Consider the following 21,484-nt stretch of genomic DNA (forward strand, 5'->3'; position numbering starts at 1 on the left):
ATAAAAATATCACTTGCTCCAACGGTGAAGGAAAACATCGTGAGGAAACCTGCATGCCTGTCAGTTCTCCATAATGTTCTCAAAGGTGTGTGGTGTCCACCAATCCGCACTGGGCCAGCGTGGTGGACTACGGCCTTAACCCCTTCTTATTGTGGGAGGAGTGTTCTGTAGTGGGCCGTTAATAGGATGATATGAGGATGATATTTCACATAAGTATCAAAATTGATGAGGGCAAAAATTAAAAGCAGTTTTTGTCAAGATCTTTATTTTTACATATCGAGCAATACCGCTGTCTTAGTGTCACATTTTTTACAGTAAGTAAATTGGAAGTAAACATGTTACGTTTTAAATAACTGCACTTTTTAAACACCAAATCAGTCAGTTGGTACTGACTCTACCACCGGTTCCGAAGACAGATTCTATGGAATAGAGCCAGTAAGAAACTCAGCAGATTGCTCTTTTACAGCATTATTTCTGGGGACCCTGATTCTCCTTATTTAATATGCTACTATACACAGAGCCTGAAGGCCCACTGGCTGCTCGAGACTCCGTTACCTTTTCTTGGGGCCCTGTTGCTACTTCTATTAAAAGCTAAAACTCTCAGTAAACATTCGACACCGGCCTCGACCGCCCACCGCTAACCGTGTATATGTAAACTCATGCTTGTCCCTTCCTTAAGCTGTAGTGAAACCTTTTGCCTCAAATATCGCATTTGTAGCACGGCTTTGCGTCTTTGTGAAGCTGTGAACAAACAAAAATATTTACAATTTTATACATGATTTTAGCACCTACTTTTTCTATAATTTATTGATTTTCGTTTTCTTTTAATTCTTAACAATGCTTAATTATGTTTAAAACAACACTATTAAAAAAATATTACATCCACCCTCCCCTTGCGGGGCTTTTGAATGCCACCATGCTTATTAGGTTTGTGAGGAACCTCCTCACAAACCTAATAGTTAGAGATCATAGCTCCAGTACTGGCAGACACTGCCGGTTTCTTAGACACATCATGTTACAGACGCACTATCTACTATGTGTCTGTTTCTATTTGCAATTCAAAAAAAGGTTTATGGAGTTAATCGATTACTGCACGACAAACCTAAACGTACATACTGCCAGTACAAGCAGACACTGACTATTTCTTAGACACATCATATTTTAGTCGCACTATCTACTATGGGTCGGTGTCTATTTGCAACGCAAAACAAGCTTTATAGAGGTAATTGATCACTCCACGTCCAAACAAAACTTTAGGTCAGACAAATCCGGGTTACTAGACCACATATTTTAATCGCACTCCACGCAATTTGTCCAGTGTCCATTGCTTAGTAACACAGGCTTGAAAACAAGTTTGCAAACAGGCTTGTGAACGTCGCGTCTTAGGGGCCCTGTTTCTTGTTATTGGAATCGCTACATATATGCAGAGCTTAAAGTCTCAGCAACTGCACCAGACTCCAGAATCCGAATCTTACGCCGGGGTAGTTGAGGCCCTGATTCTTATTATATAAAAAAACCAGTGACTGCCCCAGTCTTCCTTAGTCTGACACCGCGGATTGGGGGCCCTGTCTCTTCTTAAAGGAGTCCCTACTCCTAAGCAGAGTTAGTCATGGAGACTCGGCAACCCTGTAGGGATGCCGATCACTCCGGTTGAAATTTTTTTTTTTCTCGCCTAAACAAAAAGTAGTAGAGGTTTTATGTGACAGATCATCCGGGTAAGTAAATAAAATATACTAAGACAATACACACATCGCCATCTAGTCCCCAAAGTAAGCGTAGCTTGTGTTATGGGTACTAAGATAACTGATGAATAATTTTACATGAATAATATACATAAATACTTATAATACACATATAAACACGCAGACACTGAAAAACATTCATGTTCATCGCACAAACATTTTCCAGTTGTGGGAATCTAACCCACAGCCTTGGACTCAGAGAGCAGGGTCGCTGCCAACTGCGCCTTTGGCCGTCAACAGACACCGTTAATTTCTTAGACACACCATATTTCACACTCACCGCCATGTGTCGATGTCTGTTGGAAGGGGTAATGACCACCTTACCGCACGCATCGCACGAGCTCGCCGGCTCATTGCTGTGCGACTCCATGTGTATCACAAGGCTTTTCTTGTTATAGAATCTCTTGTCACAGTGACTGCATTTGAACTTTTTCTCCCCGGCGTGCTTGCGTACGTGATAGCTCAGTTGCGTCCGCAACTGTAGGACGCAAAACTAGTTATATAATTTTTTTTTTTTTTTTATTATAAATAAATAAATGAATATACTACGACAATACACACATCGCCATCTAGCCGCAAAGTAAGCGTAGCTTGTGTTATGGGTACTGAGATAGCTGATGAATATTTTTTTACGAATATAATACACATAAATACTTATAATATACACACCCAGACACTGAAAGGCACTGAAAAACATTCATGTTCATCACACAAACATTTTCCAGTTGTGGGAATCGAACCCACGACCTTGGACTCAGAAAGCAGGGTCGCTGCCCACTGCGCCACTCGGCCGTCAATTTAAATTAGTGTTTCCTCCAAGTGTAGGTAAAAACACTAATAAAAATTATAATATTATAAAAAAGCAATGTGTCATCTCTTGTTTCAAACGTTCAAACTCATTGTAATATGGACCTTTGAAAACGTAGATCGAAACTGCAACGTTTCCTACTAGATGGCGCTACAGTCGCTATAAGACTGATGTGAAAGGCATATACTAATTTCGGCATCGACGGTAGGAGAGCCGTAGCTTAATAGGAGAAAGCGCTCAGGCCGCGACTGCCAGAGAGCCGCAGGTTCAAATCATGTCGGTTCCGAAAATTTTTATATGCTTTTTATATTTATAAAAAGAAAAATAGTTATTGTTGCATAGCAGAATTATGACGTCACGTCTACATAAACATTTTTGAAGTTATGCTTCTTTTGGCGCGTTAGGGAAAAATAATGAGAGTAAATTTTTACGATGCGCGCGCACACCGTCACAAAAAACCGACACCCTGAGCTAGCTAGCTATAGTCGACGTTTTAGTTTTTCAAAAAAAAGTTTTGACATTGTACCTACACTTTCAATTATCAAAGTCTGCGGGCTCATTCGAAAAATAAATGTATAAAACTTTCAATGTATTAAAACCTATTTTCTATTGTTAGTGACGTTTTTTCTACAAACATAGAATAAGACGAAAGATAAACTTTTGAAAAAAAAATTAACTTGTTGCGCCAAAGAAGTATAACTTTTAACGCGTGTACATAAAAGTACACACACAAACGGTCACAGACAGACAACCGGACAAACGGGAACGAAGTCGCGGGCAAACGGTAGTTCATAATATAGTATTTCTCACCCGAAAGGTCTTGCCGCAAAGTTCACATAGCATCGGACATTGCTCCATACTAGACCGGACGCCTGTAGTTCGTCTGTTCTTTGAGAGATTCTGCTCGTTTCGGATGGACTTCCTGTAACAGATAAGCGGCGTAGGTATATATTAAAGGGTAAAAAAGGGGGATAGGGTTTATATTAAAGGCAAAATACTCCGTATATACAACGTGTAACCGAATTACGAAATAATGTTGGCGGACGCATAAGAGGGCGTCCATAAATTATGAAAAGAGGCATATTTATTTTTCCATGCAAACGAATTCAAAACATTCTGAGTATATACTTGTGACAACCCTATTGAAGCTAAATGACCGACACGCGCATAGTACCTACGCTACGCGAATCGAGTGTTTTTTTTTTTTTTTTTTGTATATAGACGAGCGCTTGACCGCAATTACACCTGATGGTAAGCGATGATGCAGCCTTAGGTGGAGCGCGCTTGCCTAGAAGGTGCCTAATCACTCTCGATTTGAAGGTACTCATATTGTAGGCACAGGGGGAAATGGAAGCTGGAAGGGCATTCCAGATCCTAGCGGTGCGGATCAGAAACGTAGATGCGAAGCGATTCGTACGCGTCCGCGGTGTATCGACCACGTAGGGATGCAGATCCTTACGGTGCCACGCGGTTCGATGGTAAAAAGGCGAGTGGGGACTTGATCGAATAGTTCTTGAGCACACACTCCGAAATATATCCTATGGAATACAAAATGGCAGGCAACCTTGCGACGATGTTCCAAACTCAAGTTTTATAATTAATAAATTAACAATATTAATTAAAAATTTAAGCGAAACGTTGATATCGCATTTGTTAGGAGTTCGACTTCAATTGAGGAGAACGTGCGCGGGGCGTTTTCACCGTTTTTGGACACAACGCACTGAATACAATAATGGCTGAATGAGGATTCTGTACGTTCTTAATTCTACGGTATCCTTGGTGTTAGATCTACGCAGTGGCGTGCACTTCATATATGCGCAAAAGCACTGGCTACCCTAAAATTTTTGTATAACCCATAAATGCGAAGGATTTTTCCCTTATCTTCCCGCTTTTTCCTGTGCACGCCACTGGATCTACGTGGCAATATTTTTTATCAGAGCTCGTCCGGGGTTTTCTTCCTTATTTCCTTATTATAAAAAAATATATCACTTAAATAATACTCACTTCTCAGCGTTGTGCTTGGGCGAAACCTTCTTGTGGCGTTCGTACGCGGTGACAGACGCGAAGCGAATATCGCATTCTTCACACGTAGGACCGTCCAACTTCTGCAATATGCGCGCCAAAAATGTTGAGTGCCATGATTTTTTTTTTATTCCCCTACAAGTTAGCCCTCGACTGCAATCTCACCTGGTGGTGAGTGATGATGCAGTGTAAGATGGTAGCGGGCTAACCTGTTAGGGAGTATGGTAGTCATACCCATAATCGGTTTCCACGCGATATCGCACCGGAACACTAAATCGCTTAGCGGCACGTCTTTGTCGGTAGGGTGGTAACTAGCCACGGCCGAAGCCACCCACCGAAAATTTTAATGCACATAATAGTTTTAAATGACAATGTGAGATGGTGACAACAAAAAAAAAAACCGGCTAAGTTTGTTGTGGGTTTCTTTCTTAGACCAGGCGTTTGCAACCCTTGTAGCTTTAGTTTTAAGTTGACGAATTAAGTTATAGCCATCAACTCACTCCTATGTCATATTTTACAGGTAATGTACGCATCAAAAGTGCCATCTATGTGCCTAATTGATTAAAGAAATATTTGACTTTGACTTTGACATCGATTCAGCCTATATGCACCGTTTACTAGCATAGCGCACTCACCCGGGGTTTCTCGAAGCGATGCTGGATCGTCGTGTGGGACTTGAGGCCAATCGCGCTGACGTACGAGTATCCGCAGAGTGTACAAATATGGGACGCCGATGGATGTTTTGTGCGCAAGTGGCTTAAATACGAAGACTTTTTTCTGCAATTAAAAAAAAAAATTAAAAAAAGTGAACGAAATAATAATAATAATCATTAAGAAAAATTAATTATAATGGCTGAATGAGGATTCTGTACGTTCTTAAGTCTACGGTATCCTTGGTGTTAGATCTACGCAGTGGTGTGCCCTTCATACATGCGCAAAAACACTGGCTACCCTAAAGTTTTTGTATAACCCATAAATGCGAAGGATTTTTCCCTTATCTTCCTGCTTTATGGTCAAAAACCCTGTGCACGCCACTGGATCCTCGTGGCAATATTTTTTTTTTTTTGTTTTTTTTTTAATACCACATAACGAATGAAAAATTGTAACTAAAAATTTACACGAAAAGTATAAAATTAGGCGGCCTTATCGCTACATAGCTTATTTTGCTATACTCCGCGAAAAGCAGGAGAGTCTGTATGGTGTAATTTATAATTTCTTCGATCCTTATACTCCACACCAAACAGATCTTCGGCAATGTACCCTCTACGCACGTTTCGCTCCGAAACCGGAGCATCCTCAAGAGATGTTGACTTTACAATGAATAATTGTTAAGTTTGACGGCAGATTGGCGCAGTGGGCAGCGACCCTGCTTTCTGAGCCAAGGCCGTGGGTTCGATTCCCACAACTGGACAATGTTTGTGTGATGAACATGAATGTTTTTCAGTGTCTGGGTGTTTATCTATATATTACTAGCTGTTGCCCGCGACTTCGTCTGCGTTTGATTTTGTTTTTAAAGTATTCAGTATCGCTAAGCCTTAAATGAGTATAGTAGTATATATATATAACATGTGACTGTCAATTAATTATAGACAAAAAAATTGCAATAAAATAAAATTGCGACTATAATTAAAGATCTAAGCTACCTTATCTCTTAAGTCGGACCAGACTGCTCACGGAGTGCCAAATTAATTTAAAATCGGTTAAGTAGTTTAAGAGTCCATCGCGGACAAACATCGTGACAGGAGATTTATATATATTAAGATAAGTATTTATGTATCTATATATATATAATGAAAATGGTCTTCGTTTGAGGCTCAATCACGCCTAAACCACTGATCGTATCGACATGAAACTACCACCATTCTATGCGAAATTTTTCCTAGATGGTTTATGGCTATCTATTTTTTGAATTCCAACATTCCTTCATTTTTTTATTGCTGTTTTACTTTTATGAACATTTATCCCGCTAATAAAAACAAAATATAAGCATTTTCTCTTGATTCTTTTGTTTTCATGGATTTCAACAGAGTGTATTAAACGGATTATGGTTTTTTACATTCAGCTAAGAATCTACTCACGGTAGTGGAGAACGGCTGGACCAATTGGGCTTTTTTTTTATCTTCAGAATTGTCAGGAGAAAGTTTTGTATGTAAGAAAATTTTAAAAAAGCCCGATAAAAAGTTAAAAATTTCGATGATAATCGAAGAATTCCCATCTATATAGTCACTCACCACGAAATCTCGGGAACCATAAGTCTTAGAAACGTGAAACTTGGTAGGAATATTACTTTTGCTATGTAGAGGTCAGCTATGAATAGATTTTAAGAAATTCATTCACCAAAGGGGATTGCGGGGGCGTTAACAATGAACAATTCCCGTTTTTAAACTATAGCTCCTATAGACTTCAAATTTGGTAGGAATCTTCTGTAACAGGTGTAGAAATAGGCTATGAACGAATTTTACGATAGCTCACCCCACAGGGGGTTGCGGGGGTGGGTATTAACAATTAATATTTTTAATTTTCCAGCTAAAGCTCCTATAGACTCCAAATTTAGTGAGAGTGTTCTATATGTAATATAAAAATGATCTTCGAGCGGATTTTACAATGCATCACCTCCAATAAGGTTCGCGGGGGTGGGTGTCAACAATAAAAAATTTCAATTTCGAAATATAGCTTCTAAAAATTCTAAATATGGTAGGAATTTTTTATTATTCACATAAAGAACATCTCAAAATGGATTTCAATAAAGTCTACTTCCGACAGGAATTGCGGGGGTGGGTGTTAAAATCTAAAATTTTTATTTCTAACCTGTAACTTCTACAGACTCCAAATTTGGTGGGGATCTTCGTGTATGTAGGGATATTCGTGTATTTCCTTATAACAATCGTCTTTTTGGCAGCGGAGAAAAAGTCATTGAGAGGTTTCAAAAACTTAACTTTACATGTAGCTATCCAATCAACGGACTAAGAATTTTACATTCATTTTACTTTTGCAGACTACATAACCGACGAATTCTTTTATTGCGGGATCGCGGAAATGTAACAGATTAAAATGAATGCATTTTCCAAGCACATGAGATGTGGAAAAGAAATTTAGTTACTTATTCCAATAGAATTCATAAAAAACATGCACAATTAATTTTCTATAAAAAATTGATGTCACGGAGAAAATTTTAGTTAACAGAAAATTCGTCGCACTTGAACCTAGACAGATTTCAACTTCACATATGAGACTTGCAATGACTTTAACTTAAACTTTCAATGCTCATTTCAAATTTTTTTCTTCATGTCAATTATTATTAATTTTTGGAAGAAAGGCACGGATAAAAAAAAATGAAACATAAAATGTAATTTATTTCCTTTTTCAATTCGCCCAGCGTAGCGGGCGGGAAACGGCTAGTGTTATTCATATAATTATTCATCAGGCATCTTAGTACCCATAACACAAGCTACGCTTACTTTGGGACTAGATGGCGATGTGTGTATTGTCGTAGTATATTTATTTATTTATTTATTTAACAATTACACCATACAGATTCTCCTGCTTTTCCAAGCCCCAAAGTAAGCGTAGCTTGTGTTATGGTACTAAGATAGCTGATGAATATTTTTATGAATATAATACAAATAAATACTTATAATATACAAACAAATATTTTCCAGTTTTGGGAATCGAACTCACAGTCTTGGACTCAGAGAGCAGGGTCGCTACTGACCGCACAAGTCGGCCTTCAATTTAAAAAATTCAAAATTCAAAATTCATTCATTTCTAGTAGACTTAGATTTAGTTCTTTTGAAACGTCAAGTATGTCTGTTTGTAGTGACTACCACCGGTTCGGAAGGCAGATAATATAAAGATATTCTTTACTCATATAATTGTAATTTATTTTTTTATTTTCTTTTACGTACGCAAATTCAAGATCACAATTTTGGCATTTGAACACCTTGCCACCGTGCCATTGTTCGTGTCCTTTGGCCTGCCATCTGCAACAATTTATATATAAATAAATAAATTTACTACGACAATACACACATCGCCATCTAGCCCCAAAGTAAGCGTAGCTTGTGTTATAGGTACTAAGATAACTGATAAATAATTTTATCAATGTAATACACATAAATACTTATAATACTGAGATAAACATCCAGACACTAAAAAATCATTCGTGTTCATCGAACAAGCATTAATCCAGTGTGGGAATCGAACCCACGGCCTTGGACGCAGAAAGCAGAGTCGCTGCCCACTGCGCCAACCGGCTGTCTTAATAAATAAAATATATTATCAGCTGTTAAACAACATTTAAATAAAAACCGAAATAAATACTTCACATTTAGAGGTACATTATGTACTGTCTCTAAGACTTATCTGTGAAACCGAAAACCTAATAGTTTTTGAGTAAACCACTGCCATACTTTATACTGAAATAAATCAGATACAGCCAATGGCGTGCACAGGGTCTTCGGCCAGGGTATGCATAAAGCACATATATAGCATAAAATAGAAATATTCCCCTCCAATACGAGCTGTATAAAATAATTTCGGTATGCAGTGCTTTTGTGCATGTATGAAGTGCACGCCACTGGATACAGCCCTAACATCACATGCAAAAATAAAATCATGTGAGTCCTGCCACTTTAGTAGGTACTATGCGCGTGTCGGTCTTTCATCTTAAATAGGGTTGTCATAAACACTTAAAATGTTATGAATTAATTTGTATGGAAAAATAAACATGCTTCTTTTCATTTAATATTTTTACAGGGTGATTCCTTATGAAATACACTTATGCATACTTCAATATTATTTCGTAATTTTGTTACACGTCGTATATTCGAAAATATATAGACATACTCAAACATAAATTTTAATAAAAACAAAATATATATATACATACTAGCTGTTGCCCGCGACTTCGTCTGCGTTTGATTTAGTTTTTTGATATGGCATTAAATTTAGTTGTAGAACTCAAATTATTTGAAGTATTCAGTATCGCTTAGCCTTAAATGAGGGGTTTGCTGTCCGCTGAGGAGTTCTGACCTCTATCTCCAACCACAGTTTTGGCACAATTAAACACATATTTAACCTCTATAGTGCATAAATAATTATTTAAATCGGTTATAATTTGTCGGAGTTATGGTGTAAAATCGTCAAACACTCATCCCCTCTCCCAAAGGAACCGAGCTTAATGTCGGGATAAAAAGTATCCTTTATTACTTCTAACACTTCCAAGAATATGTGTACAAAGTTTCATGAGGATCGGTTAAGTAGTTTTTGCGTGAAAGCGTAACAAACAAACTTACATTGACATTTATAATATTAGTAGGGAAGTATACATACTATATACATCAATTTTATTTGAATTAAAGTTTTATTTGAATTTCGAACTTGCTTGTAAGCAAAGCCGTTTTTTTTGTATAAAGTCCACTTTAGAAATATACTTATGCATTATTCAACAATATTTCGTAGTTCGGTAACACGTTGTATATACTGACAGTGTATAGTCAGTACATATTTAAAAATTTAATGTACGTTCATAAAAACATTTCTAAATTTAAGAAAAAATGTGACTGCAATAATTTAAACATTAGAAGTAAGAATAAACTTACCGTGCAATATACTAGGTTACATAAAATTGATAATTCATTAAAAGGAAATTGCATACAATTCTACAATAAACTACCAATTGACATCTTGGAGATGTCTCTTAAAAAGTTCAAAGTTTGTATTAAACGTAAGCTTATAGGAAACTCCTACTATAGTATAAAGGACTACGTAATCGATAAAAAAGCTTGGGTGTGAATTATTGCTCTAACCAGGTTGCTCTTCTAATAATTTTAAATGACATTGTGAGATGGTGATAACAAAAAAAAAGTTTGTTGTGGGCTTCTTCTTAGACCAGGACGCGTTTGGAACTCTCGTAGCTTTAGTTTTAAGTTTACGAATGTGGTTATCGCCATCATCTCACTACCGTGTAATTCTTATGTGCGCATCAAAAGTGCCACCTATGGGCCTACTTGAATAAAGATATTTTTGACCTTGACTGAGATTTACTTACATACTAGTTGTGACATACGAACAGCTCTGACAACTAAATCTGTATTGGTGATTGACTTGAATATGGCTGATTAGTTTTGAACGAATCTTCTTATGGAACCCGCAGATCGCGCATTCTAAAAGTCCGTATTTCTAAAAAAAAAATTTTTTTTATGTTTTTTTCATCCAATAGATAATTTTTTTGAAGTTATACTTCTGTTGGCGCGATGAAGAAAAAATGTCGAGAGTGAATTTTTAAGATGCGCGCGCACACCGACACTTGAATTCTACATCGTAAAGTTAGTTCTAGGTGGCATGAAATTACTATGTTCAAGTTGTATATTCTAGTATTTTTATATTTAGAACACGTGTTTCGTAACAGTACAAACAGTGTGAATAAATAAATATTATTTTAATAAAACCTTTTTTATTTAAATGAAATCTTTTTGATTAATTTTAATATTTATCGTTAATCACTACTGCATTTTAGTTTTTTTTTTCCATACGCCAAAGAAGTATAACGTCTAACGTGTGTACATAAGTACACACACTCTTTTTTTTAGTTTTAGAAGTGAAACTTCTCAAGAATCATTGCGATTTCAAACCGGATGCAACGGAAAAAACGACAGTATAAAAATGTATAGGATGAAGCCGGCAAAGAATGAGACAGAAATATACATACTATTTTATCTGTTTTTTTCCTATTTAAGTTACCAAGGAAACCGAATAATATCTAGATAAAGAAAGAAACACATAAATGTATAGGACAGAGTGAGATAGAAAGCATAATACGTTTTTTTTACTATTCCAGTTACCATGGAAACTAAATAATAAACATTACATTTATCCTAATAGTTCTGATACCCTACATCCACCTCAATCTCTCATAGGCTACTTTTCAGAAGTTACACTTCCGCCGTGTGTAAATAAATTGCTCATAGCCCCAAAGTAAGCGTAGCTTGTGTTATAGGTACTAAGATGACTGATGAATATTTTTATGAATAATATACATAAATACTTGTTTTCTTTATATATATTTCTCGTGTGTTGTGTATGACCGAACTGAACTCCTCCTAAACGGCTGGACCGATTTGAATGAATTTTTTGGAATGCGTTTGGGTGTCACCCTGGATGGTTTAGGTTCACAAATCAGCCCGACAGATGGCGCTGGGGTCCGCTGGTATACATATAAACACTGAAAAATATTCTTGTTCCATACAAGCATTTTCCAGTTGTGGGAATCGAATCCACGGCCTCGGCATCAGAAAGCAGGGTCGCTGCCCACTGCGCCAATCGGCCGTCGAAGTTATTAAAGAAGGTTGCATCGCAGGTTGAAATACTGTCCGCCCCGAAAATTTTCATATGCATTTTAAATTTATAAAATTGATAATTCCTCCAAGTGTAGATAAAAAAAACTAATAAAAACTATTTAAACTTAATAATGCTTACAACTGTATGTTTTTCCATATGTCTGTTATATGGGACAGGATGCCAACTTCCCCTATAGCAAATGTTACATTTGTAAGGTAAGCACTTATAATTGAAGGATTGTTTCCGCTTCTGAATATCAGCTAGTTGTTCTTCGTAGCTCAACACTGACACTGTGAATAGTTTCAGATCACTGCTTCGGAGTTTAGATTTATCTCTGCGTTTAACATTTTCGCTGCAACTCTTATCCGTCTTAGAGTGTTTGTTTTTAGTTGATTTGATAATATTCACCTTGGCATCCTTCACGAGTAAGATGTTCTTCAGACTAACTCTTTTTTTCTTATAATCGACCAACTTTTTCTTTTTTTTCGCATTACCTATCACCTTAGTTCGCCTACCGTTGTTAATGTCGTTTTTACTGACGATGTTGTTGTTCAAAAATTTTAGATAGCTGTCGAAGTCATCCGAATAATCTGATTCATCATTAGTGTCATCGTCTAAACATTCAACATCGGAGTCTCGGTCATCATTCGTGAAATCATCATTATTTATATCATTTCGAGGCATCGATTCATCATCGCTGTCTACGTTTATAACTTTATCACTATATTCATCATTTATATGCTTCTTGTTTATAAATTGCACATTAGTGTCTATTAAATTTTTATCGCTTATATATACTGCTTCATCATCAATGTCAAAATCTAAGTCTGCCTCTTCTAATATAGGTTTATCACTTTTACCATTATTTGCTCCACTTATTTCAGTATTAAATTCACCCATTTCAGTATTTGTTTCAGTTATTCCTGTATTAACTTCTTGTATATCGACGAAGTCTTCATGTACATAGAGGTCATAATGGTCAGGTGCGATAACGTGTTCAGCTAAAGTAGACTTTAGTTTCTGAGTGGCTCTATTAATTGACTTTATTTTATTTAATGTTAACTGAAAAATACAAAAAAAGTGTATAATCTGTTTTTGTATTTGTAGCGGTGACAGCGCATTGAGTAGAAGCTCGATTTCACTTTAGGACTTCGAATCCAAGCACGCACCTAAAACTTTTCTAAGTTATGTGCGTTTTAAGTTATTTAAATGTCACTTGCTCCAACGGTGAAGGAAAACGTCGTAAGGAAACCTGCATGCTAGAGAGTTCTACATAATGTTCTCAAAGGTGTGTTGAGTCCACCACTCCGCACTGGGCCAGCGTGGTGGACTACGGCCTTAAACCTGCTAAAGCACCTAAGCATGGAATACGAGTTTACCCCCGTTTATTATCTATATATATATAAATGTTATGTTGGTTTTGCTCAAAAAGTTCTGCACCGATTGGGCTGAAATTTAAGCATGATATATAATACGCATCAAGGATTGTTTTTATCTATTTTTCTCAACCATTCAATCACAATGTGCCACAGCGAAGCGTGGCAGGGTACAACTAGTTACACATATATTATTTGGATATTATTTCTTGTGCGCCAGTGCTCTGAGAGTTGATAAAACTGTAAGAGAAAATAAAATTCATTTATTTTAAGTAGGCCTAATATAAGCACTTTTGAAACGTCAAGTCTGTCTGTGTGTAGTGACTCTACCACCAGTTCGCAAGGCAGATTCCACCGAGAAGAAGCCGGCAAGAAACTCAGCCGTTGCTCTTTTCCAATATCCTAAATTTGACCTTGGGGAATTATTTGTCTTCCGTTCAGGCTAGCCGTGCTGTACTGGGCCGGCAATGGGTAGATATGATGATAAGAAGATTCACTTTTAGTTTGACAATCAGTTTTCGAGATATGCTAGTTCTACCAATTATACATACCATTCCTCGTTTACTATGCAGCATCATTATTAAGCGATGTGTCTTCAAACACTTTTCCCTGAATTTATAACAATTTATCAATCTCTGAGTACATTCCGTGCAGAGCTGCGGTTCACTGTTGAAATGACAGATTTCGTTCTTCTGAAATTAATAATTTTTTTCTTTTTTTTTTTTTATTATAATAATAATAATAATGGTTTATTTATTAGGGACACTAACAATATACATATTTACCATATACAGTAATAAACTATAAACTTGTACGATATTTAACACATTCCCTTATATGTCATCATGTGTGACGGCCGATTGGCGCAGGGGGCAGCGACCCTGCTTTCTGAGTCCAAGGCCGTGGGTTCGATTCCCACAAGTGAAAAATGTTTGTGTGAAGAACATGGATGTTGGTTAGTGTCTGGGTGTTTATATGTATATCATAAGTATTTATGTATATTATTCATATAAATATTCATCAGTTATCTTAGTACCCATAACACAAGCTACGCTTACTTTGGGTCTAGATGGCGGTGTGTGTATTTTCGTAGTATATTTATTTATTTATTATCTATAACAAGTGACCATTACATTCACAAAAATTAATAATAATAATAATGACATGTGAACACAGCAAAAATAAAAATAATCATAAAGATAGAAAGGTATAGATGTTCAAATTCAAATTCAAATTCAAAATTTCTTTATTCATATAGGCCTATCACAGGCACTTATGAAGCGTTCATATATATATGTTTACATAATTGTAAAGGGATGGTGATAACTTCGTTCGCCAACTTAAATTCAAAGCTACGAGGGTTCCAAACGCGCCCTGGTCTAAGAAGAGCCCACAACAAACTTAGCCGGGTAATTTTTTTTTTTTTGTTATCACCATCTTGCAGTAAATTTAAATTAAGCTATGAAGCTAGAGCAATTCACACCCAAGCTTTTTTATCGTTTAAATAATCCTTAATTTTTCTGTAAGCTTACGTTTTATATAAACTTTGAACTTATTGAGAGACATCTCAAAGATTTCATTTGGTAATTTGTTATAAAATAATATACAATTTCCCTTGAATGAATTTGCAATTTTGTGTAGCCTAGTAAACTGCACAACGAGTTTATTTTTGCTTCTAATATTTATATTGTTACAGTGCATTTTCTTTTTAAATTTTGATATATTTTTATGGACATAAATTAAATTTTCATATATGTACTGAAAATGACAAGGTAGAATGGAAGCAGCCAGCCTCGCTCTCATCTCCCGCAAGATAGCAAAATGAATGATTGTAAATGTTGATGTTGGAAAAGAGCAACTACTGAGTTTCTTGCCGGCTCTTCTCGGTAGAATCTGCTTTCCGAACCGGTGGTAGAGTCACACAAACATGCATACTTGACGTTTCAAAAGTGCTTATAAAGTAGGCCTACTTGAAATAAATGAATTTGAATTTTTGAATTTTTTTTTTTGAAATGTTATGTGTTCTGTATGTTATACCTATGTTAAGGGAGGGCTCACCGATAGGTAAGCGATAAACTTTTTTTTAAATACCGGGTAAGAGTTATGAAATATGTCGATGCCAGGTAAGAATCGTGATATTACGAATAAATACTTATAATATACAGATAAAAACCCGGACACTGAAAAACATTCATGTTCATCACACAAGCATTTTCCAGTTGTGGGAATCGAATCCACGACCTTGGACTCAGAAAGCAGGGTCGCTGCCCACTGCGCCACTCGGCCGTCTAAACTATAAGACAAATGAATAAAGAAGAGAAGAAGAAGGGGCAGGGGAAAGGGGAAGGGCCTGTGAAGGGGCAGGGGAGGTGCTGCCCACCCTGTGTACGCCCATGCGCAAATACCAACTGTTAAAAATTCTCTCTAAACTCTTAACTCTCCTTCTCTTCTTTAACGCAAGAGCTAAGCTCTATTTGTCCCACAAAATCCAGTCTCGGTTGTTCTCTAACCCTCTTTCCCTCTACTTATTCCCGCTCGATTAAAAATAAACTCACCAATTTCCAAAAGTCGTGTCCAGTCAAATTGTTATAAGCCTTCGATAAATATTTACCTAACGGGTACATATTACTGGCAGTATCTAGGCATGTCACGCAGAACTGAAAGACAGAATATTTTCAAATGACAATGTGAGATGGTGATAACAAAAATAACACCCGGCTAAGTTTGTTGTGGGCGTCTTCTTAGACCACGGCGCGTTTAGAACCCTCGTAGCTTTAGTTACAACTTTACGAATGTAGTTCTCACTGCTATGTACACATTTTATATATAATCAACGCATCAAAAGTGCCATCTATGTGCCTATTTGAATAGAGAAATGTTTGACTATGACAAAATAGAATAAAATGTGGACAATCAGAAGATTCCGCTGCTTATAACGTGTAACCGAATTGCGAAATACATTTGAAGGGTGCATAAGTATATTTCAATAGAAACACCCTGTAAAAATATTAAATCAAAAGGAGCATACAAATTTTTCCATACAAAAATCGCGCATAGTACCTGTGTGTAGTACAATCTGTGTTGAGTATGAATTTTTGAAATGTTTCAAAAATAGGCCTTCTTTTTTTTTTTTTTTTTCACTACAAATTAGTAAGTTTTGACTTTCAGTTTTGACTTTCAGTTTTGACTTTCAGTTTCGACTTTCAGTTTTGACTTTCAGTTTTGACTTTCATTTTTGACTTTCAGTTTTGACTTTCAGTTTTGACTAAGCGGCGGCGGTAATTACCACACACTCATTCGCTGGAGACAACTCCAAGGAATGAACCATTCTCGAGTGCTAATAAGACCATTCAACAAAAGGGCCGCCTCTGAGGGCTGAGGCATTAGCACTCAACAGAAAAAACCTATGCATACTAGTGCGAGCGCTTACGGGGCACTGTGGGCTTAGTAGACACATGTTCAACCTAAAGCTGCAGGACACAGATCTATGTAGACTCTGTAAGGAAGCTGCGGAGACGCCGCTGCATCTGATCTGTTCCTGCCCCGCGCTGATGCATAAACGCAGCACTCTTTTGGAGAAACACATAATGCAACCAGAGGATGCTAAATTTCTTCCAGCAAGGAAAGTGCTGCTTTTCCTGAAGGCGACCAACGCTTGCTGGGAGATCTAGACAGCGGCGTCACAATAGAGCGTAGCCGGTCGACGTGACACCAGGGACCAGACGAACCTGAGCCGCAAGCAGAAGAAGAAGAAGAAGAAGAAGCGGCGGCTGAAAATTATACAGGTCAGCACTCAGCAACAGCTGTTATAAATAACTAGCTTTCGCCCGCGGCTTCGCTCACGTTAAGTTGAATTTTTGATTTGAAATTTTAACTAAGTACAAAGGTTTAAAAATAAAGTCTCGCTGCTAATAGAAAGAAGAAAAATACGAACGTAAATTTCTTAAAAAATCAGAAACTTTAAAATTTTCATCCCCTATTTGATGCATTTGGATTTGGTTAATTTTAACTAAGTACAAAGGTTTTAAAAAAAAAGTCTCGCTGCTAATAGAAAGAAGAAAAATACGAACGTAAATTTCTTAAAAAATCAGAAACTTTAAAATTTTCATCCCCTATTTGATGCATTTGGGGTTGGAATTTTTTAAAATTGGTAAAACACTTATATCTTTATTTATATATTATTTTATTATAACGGAAACCTAAGATCAAAGTTTAATGGATGTAACTTGAAAAGTAAAATGAAGGATTTTATACAAACTTTCATCCCCCATTTAACCCTCTTAGGGTTGGAAATTTCAAAAATCCTTTCGTAGCGGATGCCTACATTGTAATAACTATCTGGGTGCAAAATTTCAGCCCGATCCATCAAGTGGTTAGAGCTGTGCGTTGATAGATCAGTCAGTCAGTCAGTTAGTCAGTCAGTCACCTTTGCCTTTTATATATGTAGATAATAACAATAGTATGTACCTGTAGATTATTATCCATGCAGTTATCCCTGAATATAGAAGGAACAGAGTTCTTTCTAAGTTTTAACGGTCCATTATTTTTTACAAGTATGTCATCAGTTTGGAAATGTTGCGAGCAAACCACTGAATCTGGCTGCCATTGGATCTCACTCATACCGATCGCCACTAACCATGAGCTCTTTAGCCATCTTGTGACAGGAAACCTGTTCAAAATTCAAAATTTTTTTATTCATGTAAACCTTATGAAGCATTCATACATTTGACATGTTACACTAATGATAGTGATGGTGTTAACTTTAAACTAAAGCTAGGAGGGTTCCAAACGCACCCTGGTCTAAGAAGAGTTTAATTTGTAATCACCATGTTTTGAAGTATTGCATTTAATTGGTGTCACATCAACTGGTTAAAATCCTATTATAGTATAAAGTACTACCTAATCGACAAAAAAGCTTGGGTGTGATTTATTGCTCTAACCAGTTTGCTCTTCTAATAATTTTTGAATGACAATGTGAGATGGTGATAGCAAAAAAAAAACACTGCATATCAGAATACATTTGTCACCACACCTACTCTACCTGTGCATTTTATACAAGGTGACTAAGGGAATATAACAGAGAATGGGCAGTGGCGTTCTTAGTACTACTATTACCATATACTGTGATCACCAATCCCACCCATCTGCCCAGAGTGGTGATAAACCCCAGAGTGGTGATTTGAGAGAGTATTCTTTAGTCCAGCAGTGGACTGTTACAGGCTATTGATGAATGCACTCTGAACAATTAGTTCATGCAAAACATACATACAGATAGCATACAGATGACATAATAATTCCAATACTTACTTAAAAAACGAAATGGAAGCATTTTCACTGGACTGTGGCTCACAGAACGGTACACAGCACTTCATTTTTGTTTTATCTTATGAATTTTGGGATCACTTTAACCTGTTTTTTTTTTTAATTTTACTAAAACTTAGCCCTCCACTGCAATCTCCTGGTGGTAAGTGATAATGCTGTCTAAGATGGTAACGAGCTAACCAGTTAGACAGAATTAGGGAGAATGGTAATCATATCTCTAATAGGTTTCTAAGCGACATAGCACCGGAAGACTATATAGCTGGCACATCTTTGTTGGTATGGTTGTACCTAGCCAAAGCTTCCAACAAGCCCACAGAAAATTCAGAAATTATAAATTCCCAAATTGACTGTGCCGGGAATCAAACCCGAGACCTCCTACTTAAATCCACAGCACTGTTGCGCCAGGGAGGTTGTTAAAAATAGTTTATTTTACTTCAGCTAGCCATATTTATGAGTGGTAAAACTTGTAGTTGTAAACAGTGGAGTGCATAGAGGGTATGCACAGGGGATGCAGATCATATAAAATGGAGAAAATCTCTAGTACTAGTTATAACTCTTACAATTCCTATCCTTAAATTTTTTTTTACTTTTACTGGAGATTTTCTTCATTTTATATCACCTGCATACCCTGTGCATAACCTCTATGCACGCCACTGGTTGTAAAGCTTTTAGTGACAGAACTTATGCGGGGAAGTAAGACTGAAGAGCATTGGTGCTGGAGTAACTACAGGCACATTAGCCTTAACACCTATGCTAAGGTTGATGGACGCAGGGCAACACTTAGTAGGACGTGCTTCTTGCAGTCCCTGCGAATTATTGCTCTATTTGTAGGTTTTTTATTTGGTCCGTCCAATTATTACTATAAAACACGCAAAAACATGTTGAATTAATGATTTTTTTTTAAGGCTTTCGCTCATTTATCTGCGCAACGTTCGAATTTCGAATATCGTTTGAACGCCGTTCTAGTTCTAGACCACTAGACGTCGACCCAGCGTCGACTCAAGTTGTCAACAAGAAGAAGTGCAAGACGAGTTTTTAATTATAATTCAGATGTTAAGTTAGAGAAAACTTGTACTATTGGAAATATTTAAAAAAATCACTTAAGTTGAAAATAAAATACAAGGGAAATCAATGACAACTTGCTGTCATCACTTGAACATCCACAGGTTATTTAGATTAATATCAGAATTCTGATAATATGACAAATGACATTTCCATGTTTTTAAAACATTTTGACGCACAGGTGACAACTGCCAGATATGGATTTGTAGTGGGTCTGTCTCGGGATGTGACAGCATCAGGTATATGGATATTATGGAGGGTAGAGGTAAGGAGAGTCATCTGTGTATATGAAAAAGTGTCGTCAAAATGTATTAAATTAGGATGGCGCCACATTTTCATCAGGGTAACTTTTAAAAGAAGCGCCAAATATAAATACCGTACTATTTACTGTTCACGAAATAAAATCACTCTAAACGCACGTTTGGTTATAATAAATATGTAAGGTTATATTTACCACAATATTTTGTACAACGTAAGTTGTTGAAATTCTCAATAATTAACTACTTTAGTCGATAATGACATTAAATTTTTTAACTCGGCATACTTCAATTCATCTACGATTGCTACATTCATACCATACCCTGTGCATCCACCAGCGCCATTGTGGAGGATTTTTGAACTGTTATTTAGCGCAACAACTGGACACTTTTTCAACTTTTCTCCCATATAATATGACTCTCCTTACCTCTACCCTCCATAATGGCTATGGAGGGTAGAGGTAAGGAGAGTCATCTGTGTATATGAAAAAGTGTCGTCAAAATGTATTAAAGTAGGATGGCGCCACATTTGCATCAGGGTAACTCTTAAAAGAAGCGTCAAATATAAATATTGTTAGAGTAGGCTTGAAAAATAAACAAGGAAGTATGGAGATACAAGGAAGTAAGGTTATATTTACCACAATATTTTGTACAACGTAAGTTGTTGAAATTCTCAATAATTAACTACTTTAGTCGATAATGACATTAAATTTTTTAACTCGGCATACTTCAATTCATCTACGATTGCTACATTCATACCATACCCTGTGCATCCACCAGCGCCATTGTGGAGGATTTTTGAACTGTTATTTAGCGCAACAACTGGACACTTTTTCAACTTTTCTCCCATATAAGATGACTCTCCTTACCTCTACCCTCCATAATGGATATGGAGGGTAGAGGTAAGGAGAGTCATCTGTGTATATGAAAAAGTGTCGTCAAAATGTATTAAAGTAGGATGGCGCCACATTTGCATCAGGGTAACTCTTAAAAGAAGCGTCAAATATAAATATTGTTAGAGTAGGCTTGAAAAATAAACAAGGAAGTATGGAGATACAAGGAAGTAAGGTTATATTTACCACAATATTTTGTACAACGTAAGTTGTTGAAATTCTCAATAATTAACTACTTTAGTCGATAATGACATTAAATTTTTTAACTCGGCATACTTCAATTCATCTACGATTGCTACATTCATACCATACCCTGTGCATCCACCAGCGCCATTGTGGAGGATTTTTGAACTGTTATTTAGCGCAACAACTGGACACTTTTTCAACTTTTCTCCCATATAAGATGACTCTCCTTACCTCTACCCTCCATAATGGATATGGAGGGTAGAGGTAAGGAGAGTCATCTGTGTATATGAAAAAGTGTCGTCAAAATGTATTAAAGTAGGATGGCGCCACATTTGCATCAGGGTAACTCTTAAAAGAAGCGTCAAATATAAATATTGTTAGAGTAGGCTTGAAAAATAAACAAGGAAGTATGGAGATACAAGGAAGTAAGGTTATATTTACCACAATATTTTGTACAACGTAAGTTGTTGAAATTCTC

At 36.7% G+C, this 21,484-nt stretch overlaps 1 protein-coding gene across 6 annotated transcripts; it reads right to left on the reverse strand.

Moving 5' to 3' along the window:
* Positions 1-261: 261 nt before the first annotated feature.
* Positions 262-19,758, reverse strand: LOC120635840 (zinc finger protein 354B-like). Of its 6 annotated transcripts, none has more exons than XM_039907021.1 (13): positions 19,684-19,758; positions 18,594-18,734; positions 17,754-17,955; positions 15,842-15,943; positions 13,838-13,975; positions 12,049-12,972; positions 10,622-10,752; positions 8,478-8,552; positions 5,208-5,349; positions 4,555-4,655; positions 3,361-3,472; positions 2,023-2,220; positions 262-741 (listed from the first exon to the last, which is right to left on the reverse strand). In XM_039907021.1, exons 2-13 carry the CDS (start codon positions 18,656-18,658, stop codon positions 700-702), a joined length of 2,232 nt encoding a protein of 743 aa, XP_039762955.1. In that variant the 5' UTR covers positions 18,659-18,734; positions 19,684-19,758; the 3' UTR covers positions 262-699. The 6 variants fall into 6 exon arrangements, with proteins under 6 accessions (XP_039762955.1, XP_039762954.1, XP_039762956.1 ...); XM_039907020.1 differs by having other exon boundaries at positions 13,838-13,978; XM_039907022.1 differs by lacking the exon at positions 15,842-15,943 and having other exon boundaries at positions 13,838-13,978.
* Positions 19,759-21,484: the final 1,726 nt, after the last annotated feature.

This window comes from Pararge aegeria, chromosome 27, assembly GCF_905163445.1.
Source record: "Pararge aegeria chromosome 27, ilParAegt1.1, whole genome shotgun sequence".
Lineage (NCBI taxonomy): Eukaryota > Metazoa > Arthropoda > Insecta > Lepidoptera > Nymphalidae > Pararge > Pararge aegeria.